The sequence below is a fragment of the Coffea arabica genome, chromosome 7c, assembly GCF_036785885.1.
Source record: "Coffea arabica cultivar ET-39 chromosome 7c, Coffea Arabica ET-39 HiFi, whole genome shotgun sequence".
NCBI lineage: Eukaryota > Viridiplantae > Streptophyta > Magnoliopsida > Gentianales > Rubiaceae > Coffea > Coffea arabica.
In genome coordinates this window covers 10,247,959-10,262,990 of record NC_092322.1, presented here as the reverse complement: position 1 = coordinate 10,262,990, position 15,032 = coordinate 10,247,959, and the positions used below count along the sequence as shown (strand labels likewise).

General features: G+C 35.1%; 1 protein-coding gene and 2 pseudogenes across 1 annotated transcript; all 3 read right to left on the bottom strand.

Annotated features, from left to right (window-relative positions):
- Window positions 1-1,423: 1,423 nt before the first annotated feature.
- Window positions 1,424-3,115, bottom strand: LOC113700072 (putative UDP-rhamnose:rhamnosyltransferase 1). Its single transcript, XM_027220513.2, has one exon. It carries the CDS (start codon window positions 3,113-3,115, stop codon window positions 1,727-1,729), a length of 1,389 nt encoding a protein of 462 aa, XP_027076314.1. The 3' UTR covers window positions 1,424-1,726.
- On the bottom strand, window positions 3,029-5,361 carry LOC113700073 (UDP-glycosyltransferase 91D1-like; annotated as a pseudogene).
- Window positions 5,362-12,254: 6,893 nt separating this feature from the next.
- LOC113698036 (putative UDP-rhamnose:rhamnosyltransferase 1) lies at window positions 12,255-14,113 on the bottom strand (annotated as a pseudogene).
- Window positions 14,114-15,032: the final 919 nt, after the last annotated feature.

Below are 15,032 nucleotides of genomic sequence, written 5' to 3'. Positions count from 1 at the left end.
ATTGTACAACATACAATGATGAGTAAATGAATTAATACAATGCAATCAAAATGGTGCTGTAGTTAAAGTATTTAAACTCATCAAGTTCCACTACAAATTCTTTTACATAGCATAAAAAAACAAATTTTTTGTATTTAAAACTATATAAACAGTATAATACAAGAACGAGATCATAACATGGAAAGCAAATAGAGTGCAAATGACATCTTAGTACTATGTAGCATGATTAATTTTATTTTTTAGTTTCAATGAAGTACAAAATTCTAAATTAATAAATTTTACAATCATAAAATTCCCAATTAAAATAAACACAAGCTGAATTCCAAATCATATTACATGAAAAAATAATTACTTGAACCATAACTGCTGGAATGTAGTCAACAGATCCCTGGAGTCAAGAATAATATAAGAAAGTTCATGAGAAATAAGTTTATTTGACTTAAATAAATAGATAATACCTTGGCTCAGGAGGAGAATATGATAAAATTGCTTTTCTGATTATTTTAGAAAGTAACAACATTATCTCAAATTGTACTTTGACCAAAAACAGAATCTTTGGGACTACTAAGAAAAACAATACAATTAGTCAGTTTTTGGAATTAGAAGTATCAAAAGACAAACTATATGGAGTTCTTGAATAAACCAATCATCAGAAAAAAAAAACTACAATCGAAAAAGACAAACTCAAAGAACTCACCTCAATTTAAAGGAAAAGCTATGCATTTCACCAAATATTTAATAGCCATAATAAAATCAAAGAGGTGAAACCGAAAAAGAAGAAAGGGTATCGGCTAAACATGGGAATATAAATATGATAATAATTGTTCAGATAATAATTAAGTTAATTGATTGTAATTAAAATCCAATTATGTAAATATCCAATTAATTCCTTAACGGATGAGAAAGGTTTCAAGAAATTGGAAGGCTTGGATGTTAGTATAATAAATGATTAAAAGGATTTTTATGTAATTCTATCAAAATACAAGCTTTATTCAGTTGTACTTGATACTCAAATTGGCACCAAACATTGTAATATACCAAACCTGCCCCTAACCTTAAATGTCTGAAAGGTTATATAAGTAATTATAGTGAAATTAAAGCTATAATGACTTGTACTCAATGTTCAAATTACTCTTCAAACACTCTCATATTCCCAAAATAGCCTCACCCCTGCGGTTGAAATTTAGTTCTAAACTCGTTCTTATATAGTATAAGGATTCTTTTATAGACTTTTACTTTTTTCCATTTGGACAGCAATTTTCTACATTCTTTTTTAGACTTTTTACTTTTTTTCATGGTTAGTTTATGTAATTTATGGTTGTAATTTGCATATTATTTACCTCTTGAATCTATATATACATTATGACCTTTTAGCAAATTATCCTCGTTGTTACAGCAAATTCAAAAAATAAAAAAAAATCAATAAATAGTAATTTTTTAATCCATAATTAAATTGATCATATCAGTGGTAGGCCAGTACATAGCACGGCCAAACCCATGCTAGTATTAAAAGAAGCAAGAGTACAAACGTCTGGTACAAGTGGCCAGCTCATGTAATACAGATTATTCTAATCTATCAACTTTAATAAGGCTAATTTTCCTAAAGCTAGATGCTAAATAAAGTGTATCAGATAGGATGTATTTGACACTAATGGTGGTCTTGGCAGAATGGGCACAATGAATACTGATTAGTGTATCCACCGTGCAAAAGTTTCCAACACAGTTCTTATTTGGATTCATGTCTTTTATTTTCCAAGTAATCTACACACTTGTGCAGGTAACTGTCATGCAAATCCTGATCTCCAAATATTGCACTAATTTCTTTAGCTTTGTCCTTGAAGATTTTACCTTCGTTTTCCACCATAATCAACCTGACCGAGTTGGCCACCGAGTGGCTCGTATACGATCCATCTACATCATTTCTCGGTATTTCTATCCCCACCTGTTTTTCCTCCATTATCCTGGCAATCAACCCCGTATCTATGATAAAGGGCAGCATAATGAGCGGATGACCAAACATGAGCCCCTCTATACTCGAACTCCACCCGCAGTGAGTCAGGAATCCACCCACTGAGTCATGACTCAGTATGTTAAGCTGAGGTGCCCAATTCTTCCAAACGATACCCGTTCCCTTGACTCTATCGTCGAACCCCTCTGGCAGCCCAGATGGATTCCTTAGTGCCCAGAAAAATGGTACCCCGGATAACTCCAGCCCAAGAGCTAACTCACTGAGTTGGAGTTGATTCAGTGATACCTCACTCCCAAGTGCCACAAAAACCACCGAGCCTTTACCTTGACCATCAAGCCAATCCTTGATTGCAATCCAGGACTCGTTGTTCTCGACGATGCTTTTTTCCATCGGGGGTGGCATTAATCCCAGCGGTATTATATGCCGCTGTAGCAAATCTTCAAGCAACTTCAACCACTGGCCTTCAAACTCGGGGCAATATCTTATCAATGTAACATCAGCACCCTTTATGGCCGATCCGACCCGATACATATCCGATACACCCGATCCATCTAGGTTCTTGCTTCGCACAACAAATCTACTCTCGTGTAACTTGAAAGCCAATTTACTCTTGAATGGGATCCACTTCGGTGGAACCGTAAAATCCTCGAGCTTAGTTCTGGGATCAGTACCCGCGACCATCGCATCAAGAGAGGGTGCAGAGAATACCAGACTGGCAGCGCTGAAAATACAAAAGAATGATTTAGATATGTTGAGCTTAGCTGCGATGTGAGGTATCCAATATGGGGCAAAGTCGTAAATAATCCAGTCCGGAACTGAGGATTCCAAGAAACGAGTCAACTCGGGCTCAAGTCCGTCGTAGGCTTTCTTGAGAACGGCAACATCAAGACCGCCGAGGTCTACGGTGGCCTCCACATTTTCGGGAAGCCCATCGACTGGGGGGAGTGGGATTTTTACAAAGCTAATAGAAGATGCTAAATTTGGTGGGATTTTAGGGAGGCGATCGATGTTTTTAGGGGTGGAAACGAAGCTAACTTTGTGACCTCTCCGAGCTATGAATTTTGAGAGCTCTAGAAAAGGGATGAAATGGCCGAAGGCTAACCAAGGAAGCATGACAACATGTAAGCTGCTGGATTTGTCTGCCATGAAATAGTATTGGAATTTTAGCTCTATGATTTTTCTCCTCGCCTACAGCTTTTCTTGAGGTGTTGATGACATATTCGTTGTTGTTCTTCTGTTGGGTATTCATCCTAGACGCTTCATCCTGGAGCGCTACGTACCACAAATCAATGCACGAGTTGCTATCACGCCGCTGATATTTTTGGAGAAATTTGCAATGATGACTGGGGCCTCTCGGTTTTGTAATCACAGGTTCACTGTCACACTGCATTGAGTTTTTGGCAAAAATGTAACTGTCTGGTTTTTTGGATATGTAGTGAAATTTCACATTACTTCTTGTTGCAGCGGATACAAGAACTGTTTCTAGATAATTAGACGCTGTTTTCCTGTTATAATAAGCAAGTAAACAGGCTTCTTGTCGTGTTCATTTTCTATTCTTCTTACGTGTTAAACAACACTTTTCCTTAATAGAAATTCTATTCGTCAAAAATCAACCAGTTGCTGATTTCATGTTTCAAAAACTAATCGCCAATTCCCCGATCCAATAGCAATACAAAGTGGAAGGGAATTGAGTGTATTAAACTGTCCAACACAATTACGCGCATGCACCCAAGGGAATCGTTTGATCAATGAATGCCCATAGTTGCTCCCAAAAAAATTATAAAAAAAAAAAAAAGGCACAGTTGCTATAACAATAAAATTTTCATACCCCTCAAGTCATCGAACATGATTTGTTAACCATCATTCCCATAGCACAAGGGTCCTAGTGGCAGAATCCATCCATGGGATTGTGTCTATTGTTCTCCAAATAATCTATAAATTTTTGGATGTAACCGTCATGCAATTCTCTGTCTCCAAATATTCCACTCATTTCTTTAGCCTTCTCCCTGAAAATTTTCCCTTCATTTTCAACCATAATAAGCCTAACAGACTCAGCCACTGAGTCTCTCGTGTGCTCAGTCCTGGGTATTTCAATTCCAACCTTCCTATCCTCCATAACCCTGGCGTTCAACCCTTGGTCCACCAAAAATGGGAGCATAACCAGCGGATGACCAAACACAAGTCCCTCTATGCATGAACTCCAACCGCAGTGAGTCAAGAACCCACCCACTGAGTCATGACTCAGTATATTCAACTGTGGGGCCCAGCCTTTCCACACAATCCCTCTCCCCTTGACTCTCTCCTCAAGCCCATCTGGCACCTGAATTGACTCGGTTGATCCAGACGGCTTCCGTAGCGCCCCAGAAAAATGGCACCCCAGATAACTCCAACCCGAGTGCCAACTCAGTGACATCCGTTTGACTGAGTGGCACCTCACTCCCTAATGCGACGTACAAAACTGAGCCCTTGTTTCGAACACCAAGCCATTCCCTGATTGAATCCCAGGAATCATTCCCATCATTGCTAATCTTTTCCACCTGAGGTGGCATTAATCCCAAAGGAATCACTTTTCTTTGATGCAGCTCCTCAAGAAGCTTCAACCACTGCCCTTCAAACTCGTAGGATTGTCTTACGGCAATAACATCAGAACCCTTCATTAACATTCCCGAACGGGAGCTGTCAGACACTCCGGTTACATTCTCCTGACCTGCTCCTAGAATCCAGTTGATCTCGTACGGCTCGTACGCCACTTTTGTCTCAAAAGGAACCCACTTGGGAGGAACTATGAAATCCTCGACCGTCGATCTTGGATCTGCATCATTGATCATTACATCTGACGGTCCTAGAAATGCCAAAAACCATGAGTTGATAAATGAAAAGAATGCTTTAGAAATTCCCCGCTTGGCAGCAATTGTAGGCAACCAGTAAGGAGCAAAGTCGAAGATAATCCAATCCGGAAGCGAGCTCTCGAGAAAGCGAGTCAACTCGGGTTCGAGCCCATCATAGGCCTTCTTGAGATGGGGAATGTCCTCGTTACCGATGTCCATGGTGGCCTCCGCATTTTCCGGAAGTCCTTCAACTCTGGGCAGTGGAATTTTGACGAAGGTTATAGAAGAAGCAAAAATTGGTGGGATTTCTGGGAGGCGATCGATGTTTCTTGGGGTGAAAATGAAGGTGATCTCGTGACCCCTTTGAGCTATGAGTTTTGCGAGCTCCAAAAACGGGATAATGTGCCCAAAGGCCGACCATGGGAACATAACTACGTGTAATGGTCTGGTGCAGCGTCTGAATTATCTTTTTTTTTTTTTTTTTTTTTTTATCGATACAAGGATGTCTGAATTCACATGATTCATTTATGACATGAATCGTACTTCCAATAATTACCTGTGCATGAATGTGTGTGGATAATATTGGACCGATGTCATTTTTTTTGAGTGAGAGGATATATTATTTATTTATTATTTGGAAATAGTTTACTCTCATTCTCTCTAGTTGCTGAATATTTTTCTATCATACTCCTGTTATCGCTTTGCGCTGTAAAGAATTTGACTTGTAAAACTCGTCTGAGGAAGAGCAGAGCAGCTTGTTCGAGCAATATCATTACAATGTGTTGGATATTTTAATAAAAAATATCACATATTTATTTTGAATTCAAATAAAATAAATTACAAATTCTTTAAATAAATTTTCAGTTACAAATTGAAACATTTAAACGTGTAACTTATGGGATTTGTGTCTTGCATTTGTAACTTATGTAATGATTAGGTTTTATGAATCCATTTGGTAATTTTTTACCGTTATACAATGAATCTAGTCTTTTCAATTTGTAACTGAAATATGAGGTGTTAATTCCTATTAATGTTGGTATTTTAATATTCCTAAATTCTTAGCCTATATATAAGGCATCTATCAACCAAACCAAATATATACTTTGCTATCTCTATACTACCTTCTATTTTTCCTCCACTACTATAAGAGTTTATAGGGCAAAGAACAGTATTAGTGTGAGGTTTCTGTCTTGCTCCAATAGTGTAGATTGGAGTAGGGCTGCAAACGAGCCGAGCCGAGTCGAGCTTTGAGCTAATCGAGCCGAGTCTCGACTAAATTTTACCAAGCTCGAGCTCGAGCTCGAGCTCGACGAGCCGGCAAATTTCGAGCTCGAGCTCGAAAAAAAATAAAAAATAAATATTTTATTAAAAAATAAATAAATAAAATAATATTTTTTTCTTAATAAATAATAAAATATTAAGGACATATACGTAATTTTACTATGAAAATAAAAAATAAAAAAATATATATAATATACGTAATTTTATTATTAAATAAAAATAAATATATATATATATATATATATACTCAAGCTCGCGAGCTAACGAGCTTAATATTCTGAGCTCGAGCTCGAGCTCGAGTTTGACTCGAGCCGGCTCGAGCTCGACTCGAGTTCGATTAACATCGAGCTCGACTCGAGCTTGACTCGCGAGCGGCTCGATTCGTTTGCAGCCCTAGATTGGAGTAGACTACAGTGTGCAAAAGGTTAGGCTGTTGTAACCTGGAGGCGGCGTGCTAAGACCTACTACACTGGAAGATACTCCGTAGGGGCGCGAATCGTTTTAAAGAGAGCGACCTAGTCCGCGCCTCAACCCATGCCAAATCAACATTTTTATGGTACAATTTATTTGCATTTTTAATGCAAGATTAAGGTATGAATTTTTGTTAATTTATTTGTTAAATTTTATTAGAAAAATTATTGTGACTTATATGATTTATTTTGGTCTAGAACCAACAATTTTAAGACGATCAGCCTCTTCACATAAGATAAGATTATCATTGCATGTTTTGCTTCTAAATAATCTAATCATAAAACTAACATAATCCTGACGATAAGAATCTTACATGGTGTATAACACAATTCGGACAAACTTTAATAAACAAGATATTTCATGTGAATGGTCACAATTATAGACTGAGACTAGAAAGGATAATATCCATTGGTTTCATATGCTTTAGAGTCTGGTATCAATATTATGTAAGCGCATTAAATAATTCGCAATATATACCTTTGAATCCAAGTTGCCTATTATTAATAGAATATCATGTATTTGTTTGTTCAAGAAAAACATGGTACTTGCATGATGTCTTTGTATATTAGTTGACCAAATACAATAATTTTTTGCCATTTTTGAGTTTATAATATATGTTGTATGAAGCAACTATTTTCGCATGAGCTTGTTATGTTGCATAGTGAACTTTCAATGAGTTTGTTTGGACAAAGATAATTTGATTTGCAAAATTTATTCTCACAAATCCCAATCACCTTTTTATCTTCTCAATCACCCTTTTATCTCACATACATCATATCACAAAAAATGTTACAGTAAATATCTCAAATAAATCATCTAAATAAACTCTTATCCAAACAAACTCAATGTCTCTTATATTAACGGATTTATTCCGATTGAAAATTTTGGCATTGACATATAAATGATTAATTTGATGATAAAGATATGTACTCCATGAAATGCATGTATAACGTGGCCAGTTATTGTCTTAAGAATAGTGGTATCAAGGTGTATCAAAAAAAACTGCAATTATGAGGGTTCAAGTTATATTTAAATAATGGGGGTTTCAAATTCTCTAGTTTTGTCTTGAATTCATATGATCTTAGTCCAGCTTGAGGTTTGCATTTTCACAACCAATAAACGGTATTAATAATAAATGAAGAAACATTACATTGTCACCAAGGAAAAATTATATACATGGATAATAGCTTTAGTGGCTTGAAGTTGTGAAATATAAAGTTATTAGCCATATAATTCTCAACAATTCTATTCTCTTGACTTGTATTTTGTTAAAATTGTGAATATGAACTTTTGAGTTGAAAATGTGATATTGTACATTAAAAAATATGTATTCGAGTCAAAGGCCATCAATTTGCAGGCAACCAACAACTTTTGGATTTGTATTAAATTATTTCATGTTGTTTGTTATGTGGCTATCTTTGCATTTAATGCAAACTGGAATACTTAATTTCCTTGCCAAGCATGACTATAGAAAGACTATGCTTGGATGGAAACGCTTGGATGGAAACACGGACAGTGGATGTTGACTAAGCTGGTAGCTATGAATTTTGAAACTCTTGAGATTTTCATTATGAGGCTTGCATTACTTGCAGGTTGAATTTTGAAATTAAAACATAATAGTGCATTGACTATTATATTTTTTGAATTTTCTTAATCTCTAATTTGAGTTGTGCAGATTAAAAAGTGAGGCATGATTTGGATAGATTTGAATTACTTATGAAGTTTTCTTGCAAAAGAAAATTCATTGAGGACTATGAGAGTGGCGGGTTACTAGATTACTAGTCACTGAGAAGATTACAGAAATGATGGAAATTAATGTGGCTTTGCTTGATGTGAGCAAATATATGCCCATTCTATTTGCTCAATTTGTGAGTATAACATAATTATTGTTTTTTGAATCTATTCTAACTTTATTTTGAGTTGTGCAGACTAGTATTCACTGAAAAGTATGACCTAATGTGAAGGTACTTGAAATATTTTTTAATATTTTTGCAAAAGCAAAAATAACCATGGAGATTTTTTAGAATGGCTTCTAGTGCATCACGAGACTACTGGCCATGAAAAAAAAATTTTAAAATTACATATGAGTAAATATACGCCTACACTATTTGGAAAAAATATATGGATGAGAAATTTTCTCATCGAAGATTGGTTCCATGTATTTGGACCACTAAGAGATTATTTGAAAAAATTCAAGAATATCATATATTTGTTATTTTATTTGTGTTGAAAAAATAAATCTCAAACTTGAATCAAGGATATGATACACATCGAGGGGGATAAGACAAAAGTCTAATATATGTTAAAAATCACCTACAAGGATACAACCACCTAGGGATTGGAGATCCCAAGAACTAGGTCGGAGACAAATGAATCATAGAGTGATTTGGTTGATTAATATGCACTACTTTGATTATATTGTCCATCCTTATGATGTAAATGCATTCGTGATCCTATGACGATAAGCGAGGTTGGGATTTTTATTCCTTTAATGAGTTCTATAGCCCTTATGGGTGGGATGTCTAAGTCATAGGAGCATCTTTGATAGACTCACCTATATGAGTGTGGAAGTAGGGCCGCTTCCTATGAGAATTTGGGCTGGTTCTCTAGAGCACTTATGAAAACCGGGATAAAGCACAAGGCCATAAATGTTCTAGCTTATGAAATCTATTTTAGAACAATGAAAGGTTCATACATGTAATATGATTTCACGTGCCCTCAAGTAGTCATCGTTTAAAGGCTAAGTCCACTTTGACTCTAGCACGGGAATTGTTGAGCACTAAGTGAAGGTTTAAAGGCATTGCCACCTTCATTATGCATGAATTTTTAATCTTTGCCCTATTAAGTGTTAAGTTTTGAATATTATATTTTTTTATTAAAATAAGTGGGGGATTGTTGGATATTTTAATAAAAAATATCACATATTTATTTTGAATTCAAATAAAATAAATTACAAATTCTTTAAATAAATTTTTAGTTACAAATTGAAACATTTAAATGTGTAACTTATGGGATTTATGTCTTGCATTTGTAACTTATGTAATGATTAGGTTTTATGAATTCATTTGGTAATTTTTTACCGTTATACAATGAATCTAGACTTTTCAATTTGTAACTGAAATATGAGGTGTTAATTCCTATTAATGTTGGTATTTTAATATTCCTAATTTCTTAGCCTATATATAAGGCATCTATCAACCAAACCAAATATATACTTTGCTATCTCTATACTACCTTCTATTTTTCCTCTACTACTATAAGAGTTTATAGGGCAAAGAACAGTGTTAGTGTGAGGTTTCTGTCTTGCTCCAATAGTGTAGATTGGAGTAGACTACAGTGTGCAAAAGGCTGGGCTGTTGTATCCTGGAGGCGACGTGTTGAGACCTACTACACTGGAGGATACTCCGTAGGGGCGCGAATCGTCTTAAAGAGAGCGACCTAGTCCGCGCCTTAACGCATGCTAAATCAACATTTTTATGGTACAATTTATTTGCATTTTTAATGCAAGATTAAGGTATGAATTTTTGTTAATTTATTTGTTAAATTTTATTAGAGAAATTATTGTGACTTATATGATTTATTTTGGTCTAGAACCAACACAATGCACCGCGAAATCTATCCATCTGCATATGAGCTTTTAAACTTTTGTCTTAGAAAGAATATATTGTATAACATTTTCTGGATAAAGGTACGCATGCATATGCATTACAAAAAATTTCAGAATTTCTTTGTTTTCATGCAATTCAAACAGAGAGTTGGCCCGTTAATACTGAGGTTTATAAGAAGCTAAAGTTTATCAATGATTTAGTTTGCTGAATTACAGGCTATATAGTCTTCATTCTGGCTGAATTACAGGCTATATAGTCTTCATTCTAATGCTTACCATGCTCCGTTACGGTATTTGAATTAGAGGCGGCAAAATGGGCAGGATGCGCGGGATTTGCTTGGGTTCGAAAGGGAACCGAATCATATGGGTTTGGATCTAACTTTACCTATATGTGTTTTGGGACTAACTTGGGTGAGATCACTTTGGGATAGGTTTAGATTGATCTCGCCTAATACCCAAATTTATTTTCTAAATTTTTCCTTTAATTTAATTCTTTTTTATTTTTTTTATATAACTTTAATATTTTCATTTATTAAATTTCTTTTGATCTTATCGTGAATTTATATTTTCCTGAATTCATTTACACTCTAGAACGATCAACAGTTACTTTAAAAAGACATAACATTTTCGTAAGAATGAACATATCTTCTCCCTGGATTAAACCAAAAATTGGATTAACAAATAAAGGAAAAGATAGATATATAGTCATATTCCAACCTTACTCATAATGTTATCTGACACAATGACTAGAAATAAGATTTTTTAACATCAAATTCATTCTTACTGACATTTTTAAAATTTCCAAAATTTAATACAAAAGAAATTCACATTAAATGCTGAATAAAGCTAGCACAGAAATGAAGAAGTTGATTAAAAATTGATAACAAGGTTGCATATAGAAATCTATGTAGATAGTTCAACAATTAGCATAAAATCAACATAAAAGGTGCCAATAGTTGTTAGTAAAGCATTGATTATTGTAGACACCAAAATTTTACCAATTCATTTTATTTTTATTGTTATATTTATTTTTTTAAAGTTGTTTAAATGAAATCATTTTAAAAAAAATAGAGAATTTTTGGATAAATAAAATTTTTTGGGAAGATATTTGGGCCCAATGGGTACCCAAGTATTTTCCAACATTTCCCATTAAATAATGGGTACAATTGGGATGTATCCCATTTTAAATCCAATATCAAATTACAATACCCATTTTGCCCAAAGTCTTTTTGGGCATGGATAGCCCATTGGGATTTGGGACAAATTGCTATCTCTAATCTGAATTACCACATGATTCAAGTTCTGTTCAATTGCATGTCATTTTCTTTTTAGGGGTAAACGACACGAATCATGCTTCCAATAACTGATGTTGGACCGTCATCATTTCTTATGATAGAGAAGAATTTGCTATTTTTTGGAAATAGCACGAAACTCAAATGTACTTTTCAGTGGCTCAAATTTTGCTACATTTTTTGCCATTATTTTGCCCTTAATGCTTCGGACTCCATAGATTTTGACTTTTGGGAGTCTGTTTAAGGAAAAGTAGAGCATCTTGTTGGAGCACTATCACTATACTGTACCACGAAATCTATCCATTTCCATATGTCTTGTAGAAGTACATTTCAAAGAATAAAAACAACTTTTAGATGAAAGTACACATGCAATAAAATGTTAATTGGCAAATATGTTTTAAAAATTTTAAAGCGTTTCAGAGTGAGTTAAAGCATCTTCCTTAATACTCCATTATATATGGTTATGTGTCTTGTTACTCTAAATGAAGCAAGCGAAAGAAAAGAGTCTTCTTTCTTGTCCGAATTTTGCTAATGGTCCCCTTGAAGGGATGAGAGATTGGACATGACAAGGTCTGTTACAGGTAAGGTTATGCTACTTCATGGACAAAAGTCCAGTATTCCTACTTTTTCTTTTTTATTTTTTTTTTCCTTTTTGGGTTCTCCATGGATGTTTTGGTCTTTACTTTTTTGAGATGTATCAGTTTTTCTAGCTATCAAAATCTTATGTTGAAAAGATTCTAATACAAATACTCCTACAAGACTTTCATTTATTTTAAGCACTTTTAGTGCAATATTGTGGCAAGTAATTTTGACATGGAGGTCAAGATTTGGATATATTGATCAAGTTCATCGGTCTCTTACCCCAAGAACATATGTCATGGCTTACAAACTTCGGATATTTTATTCTCTATCCATAGCTCATTTCCCCTTGAGAATGTGATATGTACCCCACTGGATACATTTTCGCAGGGGAATTGAAGAATTGGCACCATTATTACCAACACGACACTTTAATAACAATGAGAAACAACATACAAAATATATAGCAAAACAAAACACAAAAATTGATCATTATGGTTTCGATCATAATTCACAGTCCAATTTCCAGAGGCCTGTGGTTTTCCAGATACTCAATGAAGCTGTTCATGTACCTACTGTGCATATCTTTATCTCCAAATACATAACTCAGTTCCTTCGCTTTATCCCTGAAAATCTGACCATCTTCACAAACTGTTACTTTCTTAACTGACTCGGCCACAGAATTTCTAGTGAAAGAACCATCATTTTCATCTCTGGGAATTTCTACACCCACCTTTGAATCCACCAGGATCCTTGCATTCAAACCTTGGTCAACAGCTATTGGTAACATTATTAGTGCTCGACCAAACTCAAGTCCCTCAATTATAGAACTCCAGCCACAGTGGGTCAAGAAACTGCCGACCGAGTCATGACTTAGTATCTTGGATTGGGAGCCCAAGTTTCCCATACAATCCCTCGGTCCTTAACTCTCTCCAGAAACCCATTTGGTAGCTCCAACGAATCAGACCTCCTTAAAGCCCAGAAGAAGCTTAAACCTGACAGCTCCAATCCAAGAGCTAACTCAGTGAGTTCATCTTGACTCGGTCCCACCTCACTCCCCAAAGCTACATATACCGCAGACAACTTCTTCTGCACATCAAGCCACTCCTTGATTGAAACCCACGATTCATTTTTGTCAATGATTTCAATTTCTTGATCACCTGGTGGCATGAGACCCAGTGGAATGACTGGCTTGTGATGAAGTTCTTCGAGCAGGTTCAACCATAACGGTTCAAACTCGAAGCAGTGACGAATTATAATCATGTCACACCCCGATATGGCCGAGCCAAGCCGATGCGTATCAGTAACGCTCCCTCCAGGCTTGTTTGACGTCTCCAGAGTCCGTTTCCACTCGTACATCCTATATGCTAAATTCGTAGGAAATGGAATCCATTTCGGGGGGGCAGTGTAATCCTTAAGAGTCAAATCTTTCTTGGGGGAATCGATCATGACCGATGTTGGTCCAAAAAAATCCAAAAACCACGCATTAGTCACAAAGAAATGGGCACGAGAAATTCTAAGCTGAGCAGCAATGGGAGGTAACCAATAAGGAGCAAAATCGTAAATAATCCAATCAGGAGTTGAAGACTCAAGGAACTGAGTCAACTCATCTTCAAGACCATCAAATGCTTTCTTGAGAAAATGGATGTCTTCAGGGGGAACATCCATAGTGGCCTCTGCATTTTCGGGGAGGTTTTCTATCCTTGGTAACGTGAGATTAACGAAATCAAAACACGGGACTAAGTCTGGAGGCAAAGTTGGCAAGCGATTCATGTTCCTAGGGGTGGATAGGAAGGAAATTTTGTGGCCTTTTTGAGCTATGAATTTGGCCACCTCAAAAAATGGAATCAAGTGGCCAAATGCTAGCCATGGGAACACTGCTACGTGTAATTTCCTATTGTCAGCCATTAATCGCTCTATAATCAATCTCTCCCGGGCTAATTGCTACACTGGCTTTCTAATAAATTTTGAGGACAAGGCTATGCAGATGCAGAGAAGAACAATTGTTGCAGTGATATATCCAAACAACAATTGGATTATAAATAACAAAATAGAAAAACTGGAATTAAATAAGATTAAAGTACTTAATTAAGTGGCCGGTGTCGTATAACGTTGGAGTTGATAATTAAATATAAATGAATCTTAGCGTGTTTTGGACGGCATAGTTGTTTGTATAAACGTCCTTGCTGGACATAATTAGATTCTTAATTAATTAGTACCTTGGATTACGGATCTTATACTTATTGCACCAATCTTATTCAATTTGGATTTGGTCAATTCAAACTATTGCTTGTGAAGAGTTTTATTCAGATGAAGATTAGCCTGATACAAGTATTATGATGCTAGAGTTATTAAAAAAAAAAAAACAAAACAAAAAAACAGAACTAACCTTTCAATCTTTGATTTTCATTATTCATTTTTTTTCCAGCGAAAGAAATGACTATGTATACATTTGTGCGCTGTTTTTTTTTTTTTTGGATTTTTTGTAGTTGAAAACGTTAAAATTTATTCTTCATGGAAAATATTTTGAGTTTTTATGAGAATATTCCGTAACACATATTCAGCAATCTTTTTACCTCACATACATCATATGTTAAAAACAATGTTGCAAAAGTGTTTTTTTCTACAAAACTCCTACAAAATTTACAATCCAAATGGATTGCTAATGAATGAATGATTTTCATTTGAATTTATTTTTAAGAATTACACCTGTCTAATGTACAAAAACATTAATCATATCATTACTTTAACATTATTTAGGTCAGTGAAACATTTTATAATTTTGAAAATATTGGAAAAACTATCGTACTAGTTGTCTATACTTTTCTATGTTATTATTCATTATATATATATATATATATATATATATATTGCCTTTAATAATTAATGTATTCTATACTAAAACAGTTGTTCCCTTTAACCTTGACTACTAGCTCCCCCACTATTTCTGCTAATGATCAGCCTCCTATATGATGCCTAAAATCCTTATGAAGATGATCAACCCA